Genomic DNA, 23,149 nt, shown 5'->3' with positions numbered 1-23,149 from the left:
CGGCCACCCGGCATGATTTTTAATGGCTTTCTACATTGTATGGTTTGTTATTGTTGTTTTGAGACAGGGTCTCCTATCACTGATGCTGGACTGCAGTGGTGCGATCTCGGCGCTCTGCAGCCTCGACCTCCTCGGCTCAAGCGATCCTATATCACCTCAGCCCCCTGAGCAGCTGGAACGCACAGGCGTGTGCCACCTCGCCCAGCTAATTTTTAATTTTTTTGTAGAAAGGAGGGGTGTCTCACTACATCAAATTCTTGGGCTCAAGCGATCCTCCCACCTCGGCTTCCCAAAGTGCAGGGATTACAGGCATGAGCCACAGCGACCGGCCAGCACAGGTGTCTTGAATATGTATATACGCGACTCCAGTATGGTTGGAAATGATTTGATTTGTTGTCTATGGAATTGCACACCCTGGAACCTTTCTAACATCCGCGGCTTCATACTGGCATTTCCATTGTGGTGCAGCAACAATCTGAGTGAGCCTCCGTCTCTAGCCACACCATTTGACAACCAGTCCCAGAAGGTAACTGGAAGTCATGATGACAACTCCTATACTGTGAAAAGAAACTGCAAGCAAGGCAGTTAAGATGCAATCTGGCACGGTGACCGTAAGTCGGCGAACTGGGCGGCGAACGAGGCCTCGGTAGGGGAAGTGAAAGCCTGGTGTGGTTGCGGCTCTGGGGCCACCTAGCGACCGCCTCGGGATGTAGGCAGAAATTCCCGGCCCAGCTCCCCTCTGACCAGATAGCGGCCGAGAAACAATGGTTCTTTATCTGCTCCACTGACGCCAGGATGTCTTCTCCGTGCCCGATCCCGGAGTACAAACAGTGAAATGAGAAGCCGGTGAGAAACGCGCTGGTTAAAAACATCTCGACGGGAGACGCTGGTAGGCGAATGGTGGCTGCAGACGCGGTCGGCGCCTGCCGTACCCTGGTCAGACTCTGGGTCAGAGCGCTAAGTTTCAAGGAGGCGGCGCTAAACAGGCCCTCTAGCCGGGAGCCTGTCGCGACCCGAGCGACCGTGGGTCGACCCCGATCCGGAAGTGACGCAACGGCGCCAAACACTTCCGGAGCTGCGGGGACGACTCTTCTGGAGGAAGCAGCGCGGGCTTGACCGGCGTCGGCCCGCCGCCTCTGCTGCCGCTTCGCCCCAATCCGGTCCCTCTGGCCCGGCCTGACCCGGTCTGGCTTGTTCGGGCTCAGCGGCCGCGAGGCCGCAGCTCCCGGTAAGTGCGCGGCGCACGTCACGGCCTTGTTTACCTTGGCGGGCCGCTGGGGGGGCCTCTCCGCGCGCCTCCCTGGCCGGGCCGGGACTCCGCCTTCGCCGTCGCCCGGGAGGCCCGGGCGCTCCCCGTCGCCGGTGCATTGTTCGAGCATTACCTGCCGTCAGCGGCCGGGCGCCCAGCGTGTGTCTGCCTTTTTTCCTCCCGCCGCTTTCTCAGCTCGCGGAAAGGTCAGAGGCCACCGCCTCTGACCAACCGGCACCGGCACATCTAGGCCCTCCCTGTCTGGCGCGGCGGGGAAACGCGCCGCCTCGGAGCTCCCCACTCGAGTCATCTTTGGGAGCTCTCGCAGCGCTGCCCGCGCGGTTTAACGCCCGCCTGTGGAGGGTATCCCCAGCTCGCGGGCTCCGCGTCCGCGCGAATATCCCGGAGCCCGCGGCGCCACTAGGGATGTGCGGCCCCGGAGCTGTGCCGCCGCCTCGCCAGAAGCTGGTTGGGCAGCCGCGTTCTTGGATGACTTCGCCTTAGTACTGTTCATTGCCCGGTCCCATAGAACTTTCTGTCATAGCGACATGTTCTTTACCTTTGCTGTTCAACATGGTAGCTACTAGCCACACATGGCCATTAAGCATTTGACTTATAGGCTAGTGCACCTGATAAACTAAATTTTAAATTTTACTTAGTTTTTAAGTGTAATTAAGTTTAAATAACCACATGTGGGTAGTGGTCACCGTATTAGAAAAGACAGATACAAAGTGTAGGATTTTGAAACGAAATTGCTGATTTCTAGTTTTGTGCCAAGTCGTTTTTCTTCGGAGATGTAGTTAGTAAATGACCATTCAGCGCCAGTGATCATATCTGGAGTAAACGTCTTCAGACTCACTAAAACTTATGTGTTCTGTGCGTGGTCGGCAAGCCCAGGATGGTTGGTTGTCAGGTCCCCTGAACATGTGATTTTGGCTCTGGAGGAAATATTTTTTTTTTTTTTTTTTTTGGTGGGCGGGACAAAGTTGCTGTCACCAGGCTGGAGTGCAGTGGCGGCGATCACAGCTAACTGCAGCCCCGACTTTCTGGGCTCAAGTGATCCTCCTTTTTTAGCCTCCCAAGTAGCTGGGACTACAGGCACGTACCACCACACCTGGCTAATTTTTAAAATTTTTTGTGGATAAAGGATCTTAATAGGTTGCCTAAGCTGGTCTTGAACTGCTGGGCTCAAGCGATCCTCCCGGTTTGACCTCCTAAAGTGCTGGGATTACAGGCGTGAGCCACTGTGCATGATCTTTAAAAAAATTTTTTTAGAGACAGGCCCTCACTTTGTCACCCAGGCTGGTTGGAGGGCAGTGGCGTGATCATGGCTCACTGCAATCTCCTGGACTCAAATAATCGTCCTCACTTTGGGAGGCCGAGGCGGGCAGATCACGAGGTCGGGAGATCGAGACCGTCCTGGCTAACACGGTGAAACCCCATCTCTACTAAAAATACAAAAAATTAGCCAGGCGTAGTGGCGGGCGCCTGTAGTCCAGTGAGCCGAGATCGCGCCACTGCACTCCAGCAAGACTCTCAAAAAAAAAAAAAAAAAAGGAAAAAAGAAATATTGTCCCCCTTGGAACAAGATCAGCACTTTTTCTTTCTTTCATTTATTTGTTTATTTATTTATTTATTTTTATTTTTGAGTCTCGCTCTGTCGCTCAGGCTGGAGTGCAGTGGCGCGATCTCGGCTCACTGCAACCTCCGCCTCCTGGGTTCAAGCGATTCTCCTGCCTCAGTCTCCTGAGTAGCTGGGATTACAGGCGCACGCTTACCACGCCCAGCTAATTTTTGTATTTTTAGTAGAGACAGGATTTTACCATGTTGGTCAGGCTGATCTCGAACTCCTGACCTTGTGATCTGCCCACCTTAGCCTCCCAAAGTGTTGGGATCACAGGCGTGAGCCACCGTGCCCTGCCCACTTTTTCAAGTAGAATTTGGATATTTAACTTTGAGATGATTAAAAATTAAATTTTCATTTAAATCTGCACCTAGAACATTTAGTATGAAATGGAGTTCTCTCTTTTTTTTTTGGAGGAGCCTGGAGTTTTCCCCACCTAAATATTTGGTTGGTGAGAAGCCTGTGGGCAATTTCTTTTTTTTTTTTTTTTTTGGACACGGAGTCTCGCTCTGTTGCCCAGGCTGGAGTGCATCGGTGCAGTCTCGGTTCACTGCAGCCTCCATCTCCCAGATCAAGCAATTCTCCTGCCTTAGCCTCCTGAGTAGCTGAGATTACAGGTATGCGCCACCATTCCTGGCTAATTTTTGTGTTTTTTGTAGCAGTGAGGTTTCACCATGTTTGCCCAGGCTTGTTTTGAACTCCTGAGCTGAAGCTGTCTACCCACCTTGGCCTCCCAAACCAAAGTGCTGGGATTACTGGCATGAGCCACCACACCTGGTCCTGGAATTTTTCTTTTCTTTTTTTTTTGAAGACAGGGTCTCACTCTGTCACCTAGACTGGAGTGTAGTGGCGTGATCTTGGCTCACTGCAGCCTCAGCCTCCTGTGCTCAAGAGATCCTCCCACCTCAGCCTCCCAAGTAGCTGGGACTACAGGCATGCACCACCACGACATTTATGAGTAACGTGACATAAATGAGCCACGACAGCATGAGTAAAGTGAGATCTGAAATATTAGCATTATTCTGTGTTAGATTACCACAGTGGAGGTGATTTTATAGTAAAAGTTCAATTTTAAGTCAGTTACAATTTGCTTTGTCAACATCTACATAACATTTAGGATTGAAATTGTGGTAGTTGAGAATCTGAAGGACAGAAGTACTGGAGTAAAGAAGCAGGCTTTCAGCTGGGTGAGGTGGAGGTTACAGTGAGCTGAGATGGCAACACTGCACTCCAACCTGGGTGACAGAGGGAGACCCTGTCTCACAAACAAACAAAAGAAGTGGTCTTTCAAACTGAGAGAGAGAATTGAGATTAAATTATTGCTCCGTGTTTACTTAGAATACTTTTTTTTGTGTTTTTTTTTTGAGACGAATTCTCTTGTCACCCAGGCTCGAGTGCAGTGGCGCGATCTCACCTCACTGCAACCTCTGCCTCCCTAGTTGGAGTGATTCTCCTGCCTCAGCCTTCCGAGTAGCTGGGATTACAGGTGCTTGAACTCCTGACCTCAGGTGATCCACCTGCCTTGGCCTCCCAAAGTGCTGGGATTACAGGCGTGAGCCACCACACCCAGCTGAATACTTTCTTTTTTTAGAAGGTCATGTAACTCTTGTCAGTATAATTATGACATGGATTTTTGTTGGCACTTTAAAAGAAGATAATTAATTTAATAGTTACTCTGTCCCTTGTTACTTGTCCTTTAAAATACCTTTGCTTTAAAAAAAAAAAAAAACTTGCAAAAGCAGTATACCAGCTTTAAAAATATAAATATAATTCTTTTCATTTTAGATGGAAATCATATTACATAGAATACTTGGGTGACATCTGCCTGAGAGATCTCCAAGAATTACAGGTATCTTTAATTTAAAGATTAACTTTTTCTCCTAAAGAAAAAACACCATCGTTAAGTTTAGTTGTGATTATGTGGCTCTACCATACAGAAGAGTTTGTTAAAAGTCAAACTGCTGGCCGGGCAGGGTGGCTCGCACCTGTAATCCCAGCACTTTGGGAGGCTGAGGCGGGCGGATCACGAGGTCAGGAGTTCAAGACCAGCCTGACCAACGTGGTGAAACCTCATCTCTACTAAAAATACAAAAATATTAGCTGGGCATTGTGGCATGTGCTTGTAATCCCAGCTACTCAGAGACTGAGGCAGGAGAATTGCTTGAACCCGGAAGGCAGAGGTTGCAGTGAGCTGAGATCATGCCACTGTACTCCAGCCGGGGTGACAGAGTGAGACTCTGTCTCAAAAAAAAAAAAAAAAAAAAGATCAGACTGCAAACATTATTTTTCTTGCCCCATAATTAATAGGGTTTTTTTTTTAATTTTTAGAAATGGGAGCATTTATAGTTAACATATCAACTTAGATATAGTGAGTGGTTTTTTTTTGTTTGTTTTGTTTTTTTTAAAGATGGAGTTTCCCTCTTGTTGCCCAGGCTGGAGTGCAATGATGCGATCTTGGCTCACTGCAGCCTTCACCTCCGGGGTTCAAGCAATTCTCCTGCCTCAGCCTCCCGAGTAGCTGGGATTACAGGCATGTGCCACCACGCCCAGCTAATTTTGTGTTTTTAGTAGAGACGGGGTTTCTCCATGTTGGTCAGGCTGGCCTTGAACCCCCAACCTTAGGTGATCCACCTGCCTCGGACTCCCAAAGTGCTAGGATTACAGGTGTGAGCCACCGCGCCTCGCCGATATTTTTATTATATAAAAATGTGACTCTAGGCTGGGCGCAGTGGCTCTTGCCTGTAATCCCAGCGTTTTGTAAGGCCAAGGCAGGAGGATCGCTTGAGGCCAGGAGTTTGAAACCAGCCTGAGCAACACAGTAAAACCCTGTTTATACAAAAAATAAAATTAGGTATGGGAGTGGCATATGCCTGTAGTCCCAGCTACTCAGGAGGCTGAGGCAGGAGGATCTGTTGAGCCCAGGAGTTGAAAGCTGCAGTGGGCCATGATCATGTTTTTATATCCCAGACTGGGTGACAGAGTGATACTACATCTCAGGACTGCATAGTCTTTTAGATTGGTTACAAATTATTTTTCCTTTTGGTAGACATGGGTGTCGCCATGTTGCCCAGGCTGGTTCGGAACTCGGTTTTGAATGATCCTCCAGCCTCAGCCTCCCAAAGTGTGGGGATTATGATACAGGCGTGAGCCACTGATACAGATGTGAGCCACTGTACGTGGGCCTTTTTTTTTTTTTTAATAGAAGATCATTTACCTGAATCATCATCATTATTATTATTATTATTATTATTTTTGGAGACAGAATCTCTCTGTTGCCTAGGCTGGAGTGCAGTGGCACGATCTCACTGCAGCCTTGACCTTCCAGGCCCAAGCAGTTCTTCCATGTAGCCAGGACTACAGTCGCATGACCACTATGCCTGTCTTATTTTATTTATTTGTTTATTTTTATTTTTTTGTGACAGTGTCTCACTTTTGCCCAGGTTGGAGTGCAGTGGCATGATCTTGGCTCACTGCAACCTCCTCCCTGGTTCAAGTGATTCTCCTACCTCAACCTCCCAAGTAGCTGGGATTGCAAGTGTGCACCACCCTGCCAAGCTAATTTATTTATTTTTTTAATTTTTTTATTTTTTCTGATTGAGTCTCGCTCTGTTGCCCAGGCTGGAGTGCAGTGGTGCAATCTCTGCTCACTGCAACCTCCGTCTCCCGAGATTAAGCAGTTCTCCTGCCTCAGCCTCCTGAGTAGCTGGGATTACAGGTGCATGCCACCACGCCCAGCTAATTTTTGTATTGTTAGTAGAGATGGGGTTTCACGTGTTAGCCAGGATGGTCTCGATCTCCTGACCTCGTGATCTGCCTGCTTCGGCCTCCCAAAGTGCTGGGATTACAGGTGTGAGCCACTGTGCCCAGCCTAATTTTTGTATTTTTAGTAGAGATGGGATTTTGCCATGTTGGCTAGGCTGGTCTCAATCTCCTGGCCTCAGGTGATCTGGCCACCTGGGTCTCCCAAAGTGCCAGGATTTTTTTTCTTTTTTTTGAGATGGAGTCTCGCTCTGTCATCCAGCCTGGAGTGCAGTGGTGCGATCTCGGCTCAATGCAAGCTCCGCCTCCCGGGTTCACGCCGTTCTCCTGCCTCAGCCTCCTGAGTAGCTGGGACTACAGGCGCCCGCCACCACTCCTGGCTAATTTTTTGTATTTTTAGTAGAGATGGGGTTTCACCGTGTTAGCTAGGATGGTCTCGATCTCCCGACCTCGTGATCCGCCTGCCTCGGCCTCCCAAAGTGCTGGGATTACAGGCATGAGCCACTGCGCCCAGCTGATTATTTTTTTTTTTTGAATGTGTTGTAGAGACATGGTCTCACTAGGTTGTTCAGGTGGGCGTTGACCTCCTGGCCTCAAGCGATCCTCTCATCTCAGCCTTCCAAAGTTCTGGGATTATAGTTGTGAGCCACCACACCTGGCCCTCAGTCTTTGTTTTAGATTATGGTTGGTTGTTTTTTTCAGACAGATTACCTACTTCAAGTAGACTTTATATTTGCTTTTGTATTTAATCAACATTTGTTTGTATAAATTGTTTACGTACTGTTAAATCCAAATGCTCTTACACTTTAAGGTTCTATTAGTTTTAGATTTTTTTTTTTTTTTTTTGAGATGGAGTCTCACTCTATTGCCAGACTGCAGTACAGTGGCGGGATCTCGGCTCACTGCAACCTCCGACTCCCTGGTTCAAGTGATTCTCCTGCCTCAGCCTCCTGAGTAGCTGGGGATTACACGCACGCACCACCACGTATAGCTAATTTTTGTATTTTTAGTAGAGATGGGGTTTCACCACGTTGGCCAGGATGGTCTTGATCTCCTGACCTCGTGATCCGCCCGCCTCGGCTTCCCAAAGTGCTGGGATTACAGGCGTGAGCCACCGCACCTGGCCTAGTTTTAGATTTAAATCACTAGTTGATATTGTTCCTTTCAGCTCATCAGTTGAAATGGTAGTTGTGTAGAAAAGTTAATGGGTGTTTGCCACAATCTTCTGTGAGTTGAAGTTAGGGTTTGTGACTGTTTCGCTTTCTCAACTAGTATTCTCTTTTCGTTTATATGTAATTGAGTAACATTTTGCGATCTGCGGGCTTTTCTTTTTTGAGACGGAGTTTCCCTTGTGTGTGTGTGTGTGTACGTGTGTGTGTGACGGAGTTTCGCTTTTATTGCCCAGGCTGGAGTGCAGTGGCGCAATCTCAGCTCACTATAACCTCCGCCTCCTGGGTTCAAGCGTTTCTCCTGGCTTAGCCTCCCGAGTACCTGGGATTACAGGTGCCTGTCACCACGCCCGCTTAATTTTTTTGTATTTTTAGTAGAGACAGGGTTTCACCATGTTAGCCAGGCTGGTCTCAAACTCCTGACCTCAGGTGATCCACCCATGTCAGCCTCTCAAAGTTCTAGGATTACAGGCATGAGCCACCACACCCGTCCAGTAGAACTCTTTAAACCTGAAAAATCAGTCAACTTTGCAGACTAGAGGAGGATGTTGAAGACCTATGTGTGTTATTTTTTTTTTCTTTACCAACTATGCACCTATTTTTCAGACACCTAAGAGTAATGTCTGTGAAACAGTGGTTTTCTTTTTCTACATATTGTAGCAGGAAGTGTTCCTATTTATGTACTGTCTGTATCCATACTAACGGGGCATCATGATAAGCAAAATTTTAAACTTTGGTAGTTAAACCTTTATGTTGCCTCCCCTCTGGGTGGCCAGCTGTGAGGATGTGCTTCTCCCTTAAGGACTTTGGCAAGAATAACAAGTTCATTGGAATTTGACTTTCTGACATGGAGCAGATGGCCTTGCCCTGTCATGCCAAGCCTTTCATGTGAAGTTACCATTTATCAGCTGCTTCTGTCTCTCCAGGGAAGGATTTCCCTTTTATAAGCCTGGGCCAGGGGGATGATGGTGAGATTCCCCATGTGATACCAGAGTTGGAATAGGCTGTAGTGAGATTAGGGCCAGGACTGTCCCATTTTGATTCTTGAATGGTTTCTGTTGCAACTTGTCATGGGGAAAAAGTAACACTTATTTTTTTTTTTTTTTTTTCTCCCTTAGAAGACAAAAATACTAATGCATTTGAGAAAGCGGTAGTTTTGGGGGGAGGGGTAAAAAGCAACTGCTTTCCTGATCTGCAACTTGGCTGGATGCTAAGATGTCAGTGGACATGAATAGCCAGGGGTCTGACAGCAATGAAGAGGACTATGACCCAAATTGTGAGGAAGAGGAAGAAGAAGAAGATGAAGACCCTGGGGACATAGAGGACTATTACGTGGGAGTAGCCAGCGATGTGGAGCAGCAGGGGGCTGATGCCTTTGATCCCGAGGAGTACCAGTTCACTTGCTTGACCTACAAGGAATCTGAGGGTGCCCTCAATGAGCACATGACCAGCTTAGCTTCTGTCCTAAAGGTGAGCAGTGTTGTAAACTCCAGTGTAATCCCCCCCAGTTAAATCTAAGGATGAGCTGTTGTTAATTAATGTCTCCTCCAGACTAATTGAATGGCCTTGTAGCTTGAAACCAAATTTAAGTGTATGTCAACATCATTTGGACATTTTGTTACATTTACTTTGTTTTCTAATATATGCATGTCTAAGGTCCTCAGATTCCCAAATTAGTAAGAATTAGAAAGTAGGGGTGGGACAGATTCAAGAAAGATGTACCATACCAGAAATGTGTAGTAGCAGAATTGCACAACTTTGCACGTTTCAGGAAGTGAGTTTTCAGAATTTTATGAGGTTGATACAATAAGCATCAGGATCACCATCTTCTGTACGACTGTGCGTGACTGATAAATGTCTTGAGAGTATACAGATCCCTCTGGTTTGCCCTGAATAGTCATTGCCTTTGGGCTAATGAGCTCATTTGTTTCATGTACTGATTTTAATAATAATTCTTTCTTATAGCTTGTATTTCATTGATTTAGGGGGTGTTAGTATGGAAATTGTAGAGAATGAACAAAGTTGATTATTCCAGCAAGCATTTTATTTTTTAACACATAAGCTAAAACATACCTTTGGATGTCTTGCACCTTAGGCCAGTTATTATCCTCACTATTTACATTTTTTATGATCATTTTGACAGTTTCCCAACAAGCATGCTTCCTTCTCTAACACTGGCCATTATGGGAAATTGGAAATATTTCTCTTACTTTAATGTTTTCACTAATCTTTTTTCATGAATTGTTACTTGGATTTTGTTTCTGATTAAATTGGAGGTCAAAAGGGCACCTTGGCATGATGTCAACCAAATAAATTTTATTGGTACTTAAACAGAAATAACTAAGGTGTGCCTTGTATGATTTCTATAAAATTTGCTTTATCTACTAGTTTAGGGATTTTTTTTCCCCCAGATGGTTGGCAAAGGCTAATACCTTGAATTTAGATACTCAGGTCTTTATTAGCAACTGGCTGGAAGCTGAAAGCTAAGTTTTTTGTTTTTTTTTTCTGTGACTAATTTCTATAAGTGATTGTAGACTTCCTCTCTTGTGCTGAGCAGAAAACTCTGAAGAATAGGGACCTATAGATCCTCTGGGTTTGGGATTTCTGCACTATGGCTATAACAAAGCTGCTGGACCCCTGCCTCCAGAGGGCATTTCCCTGGTAGAAAACAATAATCGGGTTTTTCTTCCTCACCATGCACACCTCTCCCTTGTTGATCAATAGTTTTCTTTTGCTTTAGTCATACTGTCAGGTTATATACAATGTTGGTATTTAAAATAAGAAAAGGATATGTTCATAATGTTAGGTTACAAAAAATAATATTTGGAATTATGTAGTGTGTAACCAAGCTCTGGACAGTGTCAGTTGACCAAGTTCATGAGGATGTTCCTGTCTATACACAGGAATTCTCAGATCGTCAAGCCTCTGTGCTGGATTTTTCTGCCCTGCTAGAGACAGCTGAGGGGCCCAAGCACCTGTCCGTCTGTCCATCCTTCCTTCCTTCCTTCCTTTTTTTTTTTTAATTGTGGTAAAATATATGTAACATAAAATTTACTGTTTTACATTTTTCCTTCTTATACATGGTCAGCTTCCTGGAAAGCTTTCCCTTCACCACCTCATCTCTTACTGCCCTTAGGGGTCCTCAGAGTCTAGCTCATGCTTTCTCTGAGTGAGTTTCCTTGAGAGCCCCTAGAGCACAGTGGCCATGCCTTCTTTTGGTCTGTGTCCAAACAATACAGCTCGTTTATTTTTTTAGGTTATGTACTGCAGTCTTCTGACTGCTTTATGTTTTACCTGTTCACACATTTTGGCGTGATCTCTCCAACTAGATTGTCAGTTCTTGGAGAGCAATAACTGTCTTGTACCTTATCTCCTCCATCATTCTTGTCACACTATTTCATCTATAGTAGGTATTGAATAATTGCTTGGATACTTGTGGATTTTGTTGATTGTTGGTGATAGTAGCAGCTGCTGCTGTTGGTGTGAGCTAGATTTCCTAGTCCCTGATACATTTTCTTTCCTATTGGAAATGAAATGAAAGGGCATTGTTCTGGCCTTTAAAACTGAGAAGAGTAAGAGCAAAAAGAACTTGTCACAGAGATGAGGGAATAAATAAGAGAAGGAAGAGAGTTGAAACAGTATGAAAGGGTTAAAGAGAAAATGGAGCAAAGAGAAAAATAATCCACAAAAATTTAGATGTTGATAGAAGACAGAGTTAATTTTTTCCCTTCTGTGCTTCACTGAGAAATATGTTAACACCATTTACTTTCTGGGGCTGGGCAAAAAAAGGTTGTGGCTCTTTGGTTGGCTTGACTGTACATAAAGGGACTCTGGTGTTTTAAGTGGTTCAGAAACTTGACCAAAGAGACTGGACAGAAAAGCAGCTTGGTTAAGAGTAAAGGAGAAGGAATCATATACAATTTTTTTTCTTTGAGGCCAGATACAAGCTAACATTGTTTTTATTTACTTATATTTTTAAAATTATATTTTAAATACAAAAATTAGCTGAGCGTGCTAGCATGTGCCTATAGACCCAGCTACTCAGGAGACTGAGGTGGGAGGATCACTTGGGCCTGGGAGCAGAGGTTGCAGTGAGCTGAGATTGCCCCCACTATACTCCAGCCTGGGCTACAGAGCAAGACCTTATCTCAAAACAAAACAACAAAAATTTTTTTTTTTTGGTAGAGATGGGGTCTTGCTATGTTGCCTAGGTCTTAAACTCCTGGCCTCAAGCCATCTTCCCACCTCAGCCTCCCAAATTCCTTTACAAGCATGAGCCACCACTCCTGGCCTGTTTTTATTTTTGTAATTAATATTTTTTGAGGATGAGAGGGAATAATTTAAGTGCTTAGTTTACCCAATGGTGTTCTGGCTACTCTGGTTCTCTTGTCGCACATGTCTCTGAAAGTGTGATTGATGGTGATAGTCACCCAGATCACTACTGATATCCCATTGGTCGTAGTGCTGATTGCACAATTCTGTGGCATATTGAAATATTTAATTTTTTAACGTAATTTAGGTTCTGTGGCTTGTAGAAAATGTTGCATGTATGTAATTGAAAATTATAGTCTTACGAATTCTAGTCTATGAGTAAAAACTATCCAAGTTTGAGGAGTAGCTTAAATTTTTCACTCGATTCTCATGTCTGTGTACTCATTTTGTTGTGTCCAGGCAGTTGCCATGTGAATTATTTATAGTATAGCATAAAGTTACGCCTTTTACTGCCATTTGGGATTTGAAGTCTCTTTTAAAAAATTATTATTAAAAAAAAAAATTTTTAGAGATGAGCTCTTGCCCCATCTCACAACTGGAGTGCAGTAGCATGATCATAGCTCACTGCAGCCTCAAACTCCTGGGTTCAAGCTATCCTCCCATCTCAGCCTCCCAAGTAGCTGGGGCTATAGGTGCGTGCAACTAATTAAACAAAAATTTATTTTGGCCAGGCGCAGTGGCTCACGCCTGTAATCCCAGCACTTGGGGAGGCCGAGGCGGGGGAATCACGAGGTCAGGAAATCAAGATCATCCTGGCTAACACAGTGAAAGCCCGTCTCTACTAAAAATACAAACAAAAAATTAGCCGAGTGTGGTGACATGTGCCTGTGGTCCCAGCTACTCAGGAGGCTGAGGCAGGAGAATGGTGTGAACCCGCGGGCAGAGGTTGCAGTGAGATGAGATTGCACCACTGCACTCCAGCCTGGGCAAGAGAGTGAGACTCTGTCTCAAAAAAAAAAAGAGAAAAAATTTTTAAGTGGACTCAAAAAGCTGCAAAAAAAAATTTTTTTTTTAAGATACAGAATCTCACTATGTTGCCCAGGCTGATCTCAAACTCCTGGCCTCAAGTGATCCTCCTGCCTAAGCCTCCTGAGTTAGCTGGGTAAAGTGTCTTAAGTAGAAAAATCACAATTTTCAGCTGGGTGCGGTGGCTCACGCCTGTAATCCCAGTACTTTGGGAGGCTGAGGTGGGTGGATCACGAGGTCAGGAGAGCCCTGGCTAACACAGTGAAAACCCTGTCTCTACTAAAAATACAAAAAATTAGCCGGGCATGGTGGCGGGCACCTGTAGTCCCAGCTACTCAGGAGGCTGAGGCAGGAGAATGGTGTGAACCCAGGAGGCGGAGCTTGCAGTGAGCCGAGATCGTGCCACTGCACTCCAGTCTGGGTGACAGAGCAAGACTGTCTAAAAAAGAAAGAAAAATCACAATTGTCTGGGACACTGGGCTTTTAGTTTAATGAGGGCCCTGGTGTCAGAGAGTAACTTCCTGTGTATGTTCTGGGACCAGTCTATGAGTAAAGTCATTATTGAGAGAGGAAGGTGCCCAGAAAATCAGATCAAGGGCTCAAGATAGAGAACAGAGAAAATGCTTATCTGTTACTGAGGTGGGGAAGCTGCTGGTATTCAAATAGTGGCAAAACAGAAGCATTATTTGAGAATGAACTATCCTACACAAATCACAAATGGAATAGTCAAATGAGATGAAATGATTGCCAAGTGAGGTGTTGTGTTGTAGGAGGAGGGGATCTCTGGGGAATAAGTATTTTTAGTGATCATGTATGAGTCTTTAAAGAAAACAAAGTTACCTTTTTCTACGGTATATTTTTATATGAGACTTATACAAAGATCATTTTATTGTCTTTATAGATGAAAGAGGTCCTTCTTGTAACCATAAGCATTTTTATTACAAAATGTGCAGTAGTTAGCCAATAATTTTTTTCAGTTATTCAGTGAGTCCTTTTAATTACCATTCCATGGAACTCTTGAGATATTTGCTGACAAGCTGCTCAGGAAGAGGCTCAGCCAGAGCCCCAGACAAAGCGCAGGCAGGATCATGACTGTGGAGCTGGCTTTGGTTTGTGATGGGTCAAGAGTCTCTTTCTCCTTGTGCCCTCATCTTAGCATCATGTTAGGGGCATGGGCAGGAGAAGTGAATGTTGTTTGGGGACCCACCCCATTGCTTCAGGAGGGGAAAGAAATAGGCCACTTTGAGCTAGATCTAGTCCAGGAGGTGTAGTGAGCTACCTGAGCTTTGTGTTGAGGCCAGAGGACCTTGAAGGTGGTGTAGAAGGGCAATGCAGGTTATAGAAGTCCTGGCTCCATAGGGCAATGGGCATGGGAGTGGGAGGGTTATCTTCTGGGCTGGAATGAGAGTCAAAGATGTATAGGTAGAAAGGAATATTATGATTGTAGCCTCAAGCATCTTTACTGTTGGAGGAAAGGAATAGGTTTTGTAAACTATAGCAATAGGTTTTTAATAGGATTTTTTGTTTTGTTTTTTTGTTTTTGAGACAGCGCCTCACTCTGGCACTCAGGTTGGAGTGCAGTGGCACGATGTTGGCTAACTGCAGCCTCCAACTCCCAGGCTCAAACAATCCTCCTGCTTCAGCCTTCCAAATAGCTGGGACCGCAGGTGTGCACCACATGCCCGGCTAATTTGTGTGTGTGTGTGTGTTTGTGTGTGTTTCGTAGAGACAAGGTTTCGCCACGTTACCCAGGCTGGTCTCAAACTCCAGAGTTCAGACGATCCACCCACTTCAGCCTCCCAAAGTGCTGGGGTTACAGGCGTGAGCCACCACACCCAGCCTAGGATTTTAAATAGGTATTTAAATAGATTTTTAAAACTTATTCAGCATATGTGTGGCATAGTGAAGTATATTGCTCACTTTTTTTTTGTTTATTGAGACAGACTCTCACTCTGTCGCCCAGGCTGGAGTGCAATGGCGTGATCTCCGTTCACTGTAAGCTCCGCCTACCGGGTTCACGCCATTCTCCTGCCTCAGCCTCCCAAGTAGCTGGGACTACAGGTGCCCGCCACCACGCCTGGTTAAATTTTTTTGTGTTTTTAGTAGAGACGGGCTTTCACCTTGTTTGCCAGGATGGTCTCGATCTCCTGACCTCATGATCCGCTCGCCTCGGCCTCCCAACGTGCTGGGATTACAGGTGTGAGCCACTGCGCCTGTCCCTATTGCTCACTTTTTGAGCCTGTTCCCCAGATAGGATTGGAGAAATATGCCAATTATTACAAGTGTTTTTACTACATTTCTTCTTGCTTTATGAATTGCTCTATTAACTGCAGTAAAGCTATGAAAATATTTCCTAGAACACTCTATTCTGCCATACTCTTTTGTGAATTTTTTTAAAAATCTAGTATTTGCTCTTTAGCAAAATGTGGCTGGAAAATCTCTCTAAGATTCTGCTGTGGATAATTTTTCCCGTTTGTGGATGAATAGTAATGAGTTGTCAGGGCTTCTGACTCTTAAGTGCCGAAGTCTTTATAGTCCTGTGTTCAAAACAACCTGGCTTTTTTGCCTTTTTCACTTATAACATGATCAATTGGTGTTCATAACAACAAAATACATTATTTTAGCCATTTTCTTAATTGGTACTAAATACTTATATAATGCCGAGTTAAAAGATAACAAGTATCTGGTGAAAACTTTAATTATTAAATCGATTTTCTTTTATTGTGATATAGCTGAATTTTAAGATCATTCTATTTTTATTTACTTACAGTCATTAATTGACCAATACTGGTTTTTTTTTGTTGTTGTTATTACTGTTGCTACTACTCATGGGAAAGTATCTTCAAGCTGGGCCTGGTTACACTGAGTGTTTGTGTGCTGAGCAGCCCTCTGATTTCTATTTTTGTGATCTGATGTGAGCTGTCTTTCCATGCCTCTATCTAAGTAGAACTTAGGTTAAATTCCTGCGTTTCAAATAGCTGGCCGTTAATAGGTTTGTTAACATATTTCACAGGGTTGTAGTCTGGAAGTCTGAGGTGTGTTTACTGATGTGTAAATTCATTTTTAAAAGGCGATGAGAAATGTCCAGAGTGACATTGAAAATGGCCTAAATACAAATGGTGCAAAGTTGTCCTTGTCTTGCCAGCTTAGAAAGGTTATTGTCATCGCTGTGTACCTGATACCATACAAAACATGCTCATCACCTTCCAGAAAAGAAGCCCTTCATCAGATTCAAGGCCAGCTTTCATTCTAGTCTTTTTGTTGTGCTTTCTGTCTACCTCAGGAACCATGGAAGTCATGTGTAATCAAGGGGTGATACGGTATTTGTGTTTGTTATTTTTTTTGACATTTATATTTTAATCTTGAGTTTATAAATTTTTTGTCAAGATATTACTACAGTATTTAAGAAAATAATATCATTCATGTTTTCATTAACCTAAAATAAGTTTTCTTCCTTGCTTATCATCCTTCAGCTCTTGTCCATATTCATACATAGCATTATTGTTCAGTATTTCATTCAACCAATATTGGATATTTATTGAGAACCTACTACGCCTCCTGTTATGTACCTGTGCCAGGCACATAACAGGAAAAATAACTGTGAACAAAACAGACAAAAATCTCTGCCCTGGTAGACATTGCATTATAATAATCAGTAGATATATGTATTTTATGCATTCTGCTTTTTTCATGTATATTTCAAACATTTCCCCGTTTTTACTTTGTCCTCATAAATACTTTAAATGGCTGTGTAGCATGCCATCTTGTTTTTGAACCATAATTTGCTTAAGCTTTCTCCATTGGGCATTTAAGTGAGTACCTATGTATTACAGTTGTTGGGGGACTGGTTACATTGTTGTGAATGTCTTTATGGATATGACTTTTATGTCTGTTGGGGCTTGTCCAGAGTCTGGGCTAGTGGTCAGATGATTGGGTTCCAGTCCCATTTTTTCCATTTAATATAATATGACCTCAGATAAGTCCGTCAGCATCTCTATGCTTGAGTTTCCTCATCTGTAAAATAATGATAACACCTCCTTCACAACATTAAATGTGATGATAATGCAGATAAAGTGCCTGGAACATGAATGTTCAAACCGATTTTGCTTGGTCATGGTAGAAGCGGGCCAAAAGTGGAGGGATGGGAGTGTTATTTGTCTTGGTTCCTTAAAACACATTCTTAGGGTTGTGTGTCTTGAATCATAGGGTAGGAGCCTACACATTGAGGATGGTTCTGGGCAATATATTGCTGACTGGTGCCTCTGAGTGTGCGTATGATATTGGGTCATATACTTTGGATTATTTTACCTTCCCCTAGAGCCTCTGGTTCCCTTCTCCTGGGGCCCACCAAAAGAAAAGTAAAAATAACACAAAATGAACTTTGAATTGGAGCCGGGAAAAAGATACAGGGAAATAATAGCTTGTCTGTACCTGTATTTGTGGTTGACTGCAATGTTTGGTCTTATGCCTATGTTAATAGCACTATTTAGTGTTTACTTGTTTTGGGTGTTCTTGTTATTGAGACACCTCCGTACTTTAATTTTGCCTTGCTCCAATCTAATTATCTTTTTTTTTTCTTTGCCCTTGCTGCAAAGGAGAAATTTCAAGGATTAGATTTGTCTTCCCCAAAGAGGGAAGAATTATAGGAAAGATTTGAAAAGGTGCAGAATGAGTTGCATTTTGCTCCTCCTGAAATGTATCTGCCCTCTAACTTTATTTGTTAAACTGACATGAACTGTCAAACATGAAGTTCCTTTTCTATCTAAACTTTAAACTTTTATAAAGTTTAAATCTTTATAAACGTGAATGATTTCCACCGGGCACGGTGGCTCATGCCTGTATTCCCAGTACTTTGGGAGGCCAAGGCAGGCGGATCACCTGAGGTCAGGAGTTCAAGACCAGCTAGCTAACATGGTGAAACCCCGTCTCTACTAAAAATACAAAAATTAGCTGGGCATGGTGGTGCATGCCTGTAGTTCCAGCTACTTGGGAGGCTGAGGCACGAGAATTGCTTGAACCTGGGAAGCGGAGGTTGCAGTGAGCCGAGATTGCACCACTGCACTCCAGCCTCGGCAACAGAGCAAGACTTTTGTACTAAAAGTACAAAAAATCTGTACTAAAAGTACAAAAAAGTACAGGGCATGGTGGCAGGCGCCTGTAGTCCCAGCTACTCGGGAGGCTGAGGCAGGAGAATGGCGTGAACTCGGGAGGTGGAGCTTGCGGTGAGCCAAGATGGCACCACTGCACTCCAGCCTGGGCAACAGAGCGAGACTCCATCTCAAAAAAAAAAAACATGAATGATTTCACAGTGATGACCATGTTATTGACCATAAATAGAGAAAAATACAGGCAGGATGAGCAAGGGGTTTGTTTGGAGATTTTAAAAGGAAAACAGAGCTGTTCTTATAATTGTGGACAAAGTGTGGTCTCTATCTGGAAAAGTTGTTCTCTTTGACTAGCAGTTTCTTTTCCTGCTCAGCTAACAGTCTCTTCAGTTCTGTCACCATCCTTTCCGGGAGTCTGTAGATAACCTTGCCTCTTTTTACAAGAAATCTTTCTAATGCCATCAAGCTTGGTTTCCTGAATTCTCTATCTTAATTGTTGGTACCACCATCCACCAACCTGGAAATAGAGGATTGACCCTCTTCCCCTTGTTTACATGAATCTCTCCCTGATACCCAGACAGAGTCTATCACTCTTGCCTGTGTACCACTGTGCTTCTTCTTGGTGTGTACTTACAGTGTTTGCCGATTAGTTGTAAACTAGGATATAAACTCTTTGAGATAGAGGTCCATATTTTTTCTTTACCTAACAGCACCTGGCAGAAATGTCTGGTTATGTTATATTCTCAGTTAAGTGTTGCTTTTTAATGTGTCTTAAGTCTAGGCCAATAAATGCACAGTTGAAAATTTAACTCCAAACCTCTACTTCTGTGTGCTCCAATTTGTAAACAGAAGACATTCTCTTCAAAGGACTTTTTCATGAAGCCAGCTGACCTCCAAATAAAGATGGTATAAACCTGGCCGGGCGTGGTGGCTCACACGTGTAATCCCAGCACTTTGGGAGGCCAAGGCGGGTGGATCATGAGATCAGGAGATCAAGATCATCCTGGCCAACACAATGAAGTGCCGTCTCTACTAAAAATACAAAAAGTTAGCCGGGTGTGATGGCGGGCGCCTGTAATCCCAGCTACTTGGGAGGCTGAGGCAGGAGAATCGCTTGAATCTGGGAGGCGGAGGTTGCAAGTGAGCTGAGGTCACACCACTGCACTCCAGCCTGGGCAAAAGAGCGAGACTCTGTCTCAAAAAAAAAAAAAAAGATGGTATAAACCTAACAGATATATGATTCCCAGCTTATGGTATATATCAGAATTAGTTTTAGCAATTCTCATATAGAAACCTGAACTTCATACAGTTGTAATGAAACAGGCTAGGCATGGTGGCTCACACCTGTAATCCCAGCAATTTGGGAGGCCGAGGTGGGCGGATCACTTGAGGTCAGGAGTTTGAGACTAGCCTGGCCAACATGGTGAAACCCTATCTCTACACAAATATAAAAATAAGCCGGGCGTGATTGTGGGCACCTGTAATCGTAGCTACTCGGGAGGCTGAGGCAGGAGAATCGCTTGAACCTGGGAGGCAGAGGTTGCAGTGAGCTGAGATCATGCCACTGCACTCCGTCCTGGGCAACAGAGAGAGACTGCGTCTCAAAAAAAAAAAAAAAAAAAAAAAAAAAAAAAAGTAATAGAATCTCAAGGGGCTAGGCCAAGGCATTTTACATTAGATTCACATGGAAGTGCAGAAAAATTGTAAAATGGTTTGGGTTATTCAAGTGAGGAGAGAGGAGTGCTTGCTTTCTTTTGACTCCTGAAAGGACGTGTCCAGCATTTGGAGTGTACTGGTTTTGTAACAGTAGAAGTAGGATATAAATTGCTCAGCTATACTTGCAAGTTGGATAGGCTTCCCATAGTCTTTTTGATGTCTAAATATAACTTTATATTTCACTAATTTTCAAGAGAAGGTCTAGCCCCTGGAGTGGGGGCTATCCTCTTTTCCCCTAGCCCCACCATCAGCACTGGTCCTCTGCAGGGGTTTATATTTGAAAGCTCCCCTGCCTTCTCCTTGGACCTGGGCAAAGCTAAGAGGAAGAAACAGCACAACTCACAGTTTGAGCTTAGGGGTGGTTGTGGCAAGACTCCTGTCCTCACTCCTTCCTAATCTTCTCAAAAGAGGCTTCAGGTGACTTGGAAACTACTGGACAAATTCCATTCTAACTTTTTTTTAAAATTTTTTTCATATTTTTTCTTTCTTTCCTAACTGTCAGAACATATGAACATTCTATTTTCATGTGTGTACAAACCAACTTTTTAGTGTTTCCACTGTGCAAAGTCCTACTGTATTTTATGATCTTGTTCAAAATAGAAGTTTACTTAGCAATAATTATAAAGAAATGAATATTCTTTAGTGAAAAAAGAGATAAAAGTGGGTTCTGTGTCCTTTTTGATGATGAGAAATGGGGTTTCACCATGTTGGCTAGGCTGTACTTTTTGATGATGTAGAGATGACTGATGGTATCTGTAGTCATAAATACAATGTGGTTTAAAAGTTTTGAATTTTATGATACTGTAGTAGAATACACCAAATTTTCTTTTGCAAATTTATTAACACTGCTACTTCAAGATGGTTGGCTGCACGTGCCTTTGCCCCACCTCTGCTTCTTCTGTTTGTTTTGGTATTCACATGTCTGTGGTAGTTTTATTTGCAATGGCCAAAAACTGGAAGCAACTCACATACTCAAACAGATGAATAAACAAACAGTGGCATACCCATAGAACTGCATACTTCTCAGCAGTATAAAAGAATGAGCTACTTATATAAGCATCATTGATAAACCTCAAAAAAAAAATGCCACATGAAGAAACCCAAAGGGGAGAAACATAAAAACTTTATATGTCAGTCATATAAAATTCTAGAAAATGCAAACTAATCCATCATAAAGGAAAGTAAATCAACAGTTGTCTGGAGGACCAGAGAGAGCAGGAGGAGAGAGATTATTAAAGGGGATAAAGTAAATTTGGGAGTGCCCTTCCATTTTTAAATACCATGAAAATGAAAGTAAAGGCACATGCATGTTGTAAACTAATATTAACAAACAGAATGGGTTGGAGTGGGGTGTTGTGTGGGGACATCATTACAAAATGTGAGCCAGTTTATCTAAATTTTGAAAAGACCATGGACTCTGATCTGACTGATGAATGTTGGAAGAGATAAGTGTGCTGCAAATGGGGGGATTAATAAAAGAGCTGTATATGGACTAGTCATCCCTGTCCCCACTGGATCTTTAGACCAAAAAAAAAAAAAACACTACATAAAAACAAAAGAAACCCATTTATTTATTTAATTTTTTGAGACAGAGTGTTGCTCGTCCCCCAGGCTGGAGTGCAGTGGCGTGATCTCAGCTCACTGCAACCTGTGCTTCCCAGGTTCAATCAATTCTCCTGCCTCAGCCTCCTGAGTAGCTGGGACTACAGGCACATGCCACCATACCCGGCTAATTTTTGTATTTTTAGTAGAGATGGGGTTTCACCATGTTGGCCAGGCTGGTCTTGAACTTCAGACTTCAGGCGACCTGCCTGCCTCGGCCTCCCAAAGTGCTGGGATTACGGGGGCGCCTGGCCAAAACCCTTATTTTTAAGAAATGAGATAAACTGAAGAGAAATAGGACCCTTAGAGTGTGAGATTTGGCTGATCTCATTTATCATCTGGGGGCCTTTGAGTCTGGAGTAATAGCTGTATCTCATGGATCACCCTAAAATGACAGGTTCTGTTTATGTGCACAGAGCTTAGGATTGATTTTCCTGATCCCTCTTCCCTTTAAAAATTTGAAGTAATAATTAGCTGGGTGCGGTGACTCACGCCTGTAATTCCAGCATTTTGGGAGGCTGAGGCGGGTGGATCACGAGATCGGGAGATCGAGACCATCCCGGCTAACACGGTGAAACCCCGTCTCTACTAAAAATACAAAAAAATTAGCCGGGTGTGGTGGCGGGCGCCTGTAGTCCCAGCTACTCGGGAGGCTGAGGCACGAGAATGGCGTGAACTGGGGAGGCGGAGCTTGCAGTGAGCCGAGATCGCGCCACTGCACTCCAGCCTGGGTGACAGAGCAAAACTCCATCTCAACAAAAAAAAAATTGAAGTAATAATCACATAACCTAAAACTAACCATTTAAAGTATACAATTCAGTGGCATTTAGTACATTCACAATGTTATGCAACCATCATCTTCATCTTGTTCCAGAACATTTCCATTACCTCAAAAAGAAACCCTCATCTTCATCTTGTTCCAGAACATTTCCATTACCTCAAAAAGAAACCCAGGCTGGGCACAGTGGCTCATGCCTGTAATCCCAGCACTTTGGGAGGCCAAGGCAGGTGTTAGAGACCAGCCTGGCCAACATGGTGAAACCCCGTCTCTACTAAAAATACAAAAAATTAGCCGGGCGTGGTGGTGGGCACCTGTAGTCTCAGCTACTCGGGAGGCTGAGGCAGGAGAATGGCATGAGCCTGGGAGGTGGAGCTTGCAGTGAGCCAAGATTGCGCCACTGTACTCCAGCCTAGGCGACAGAGCGAGACTTCATCTCAAAAAAAAAAAAAAATTAGCTGGGCGTGGTGGCACACATCTGTAATCCCAGCTACTCAGAAGGCTGAGGTGGGAGAATCACTTGAACCCAGGAGGTGGAGGTTGTGGTGAGCCCAGATTTTAAAAAGAAAGAAAGATAGATAGATTGATTTTAAAAAGATAGATAGATAGATAAGATAGATAAAAAGAGAGAGAGAGGGAGTGCGCAAGTGAGCCAAGTCCGGATGCGGTGGCTCCTGTAATCTCAGCACTTTGGGAGGCCCAGGCGGGCAGATCACTTGAGGTCAGTGTTGCAGGAAGTCAGGGACCCTAAATGGAGGGACCGGCTGAAGCCATGGCAGAAGAACGTGGATTTTGAAGGTTTCATGGACATTTATTAGTTCCACCAGCCTGGCCAACATGGTGAAACCCCATCTCTACATCTCTACTAAAAATAGAAAAATTAGTCAGGTGTGGTGACGCGTGCCTGTA

General features: G+C 44.0%; 3 protein-coding genes across 11 annotated transcripts in view; 1 reads left to right on the top strand and 2 right to left on the bottom strand.

Moving 5' to 3' along the window:
- Nucleotides 1-1,355, bottom strand: part of SLC25A20 (solute carrier family 25 member 20) — a 57,020-nt gene extending 55,665 nt beyond the window's left edge. The window contains exon 1 of one of the 2 annotated variants that reach the window (XM_054550353.2): nt 1,263-1,355. The gene's annotated coding sequence lies outside the window, so the exon portion shown is untranslated. Of the gene's footprint in view, nt 1-744 lie in introns of both variants that reach the window. The other variant, XM_054550352.2, reaches the window with a different exon arrangement.
- Nucleotides 494-2,781, bottom strand: LOC103890183 (ARIH2 opposite strand lncRNA). Its single transcript, XM_009239025.4, is given in 2 exon segments — nt 494-772; nt 774-2,781. Coding segments are annotated over 2 exon segments (885 nt in total). The 5' UTR covers nt 1,380-2,781.
- Nucleotides 1,062-23,149, top strand: part of ARIH2 (ariadne RBR E3 ubiquitin protein ligase 2) — a 64,466-nt gene continuing 42,378 nt past the window's right edge. For 2 of the 8 annotated variants that reach the window (XM_054550815.2, XM_024245065.3), the window contains exons 1-3: nt 1,143-1,228; nt 4,659-4,722; nt 8,920-9,271. In XM_054550815.2, coding sequence (XP_054406790.1) covers nt 9,017-9,271 — 255 coding nt within the window. In that variant the 5' untranslated portion in view covers nt 1,143-1,228; nt 4,659-4,722; nt 8,920-9,016. Of the gene's footprint in view, nt 1,229-4,658; nt 4,723-8,919; nt 9,272-23,149 lie in introns of those variants that run through there. The other 6 variants (XM_063722517.1, XM_054550816.2, XM_063722519.1 and 3 more) reach the window with 6 other exon arrangements.

Source organism: Pongo abelii, chromosome 2 (assembly GCF_028885655.2).
Source record: "Pongo abelii isolate AG06213 chromosome 2, NHGRI_mPonAbe1-v2.0_pri, whole genome shotgun sequence".
In the NCBI taxonomy this organism is placed as follows: Eukaryota; Metazoa; Chordata; class Mammalia; order Primates; family Hominidae; genus Pongo; species Pongo abelii.
Note: the sequence above shows the minus strand (reverse complement) of the source record. Positions and strands in the feature narration are given on the sequence as shown.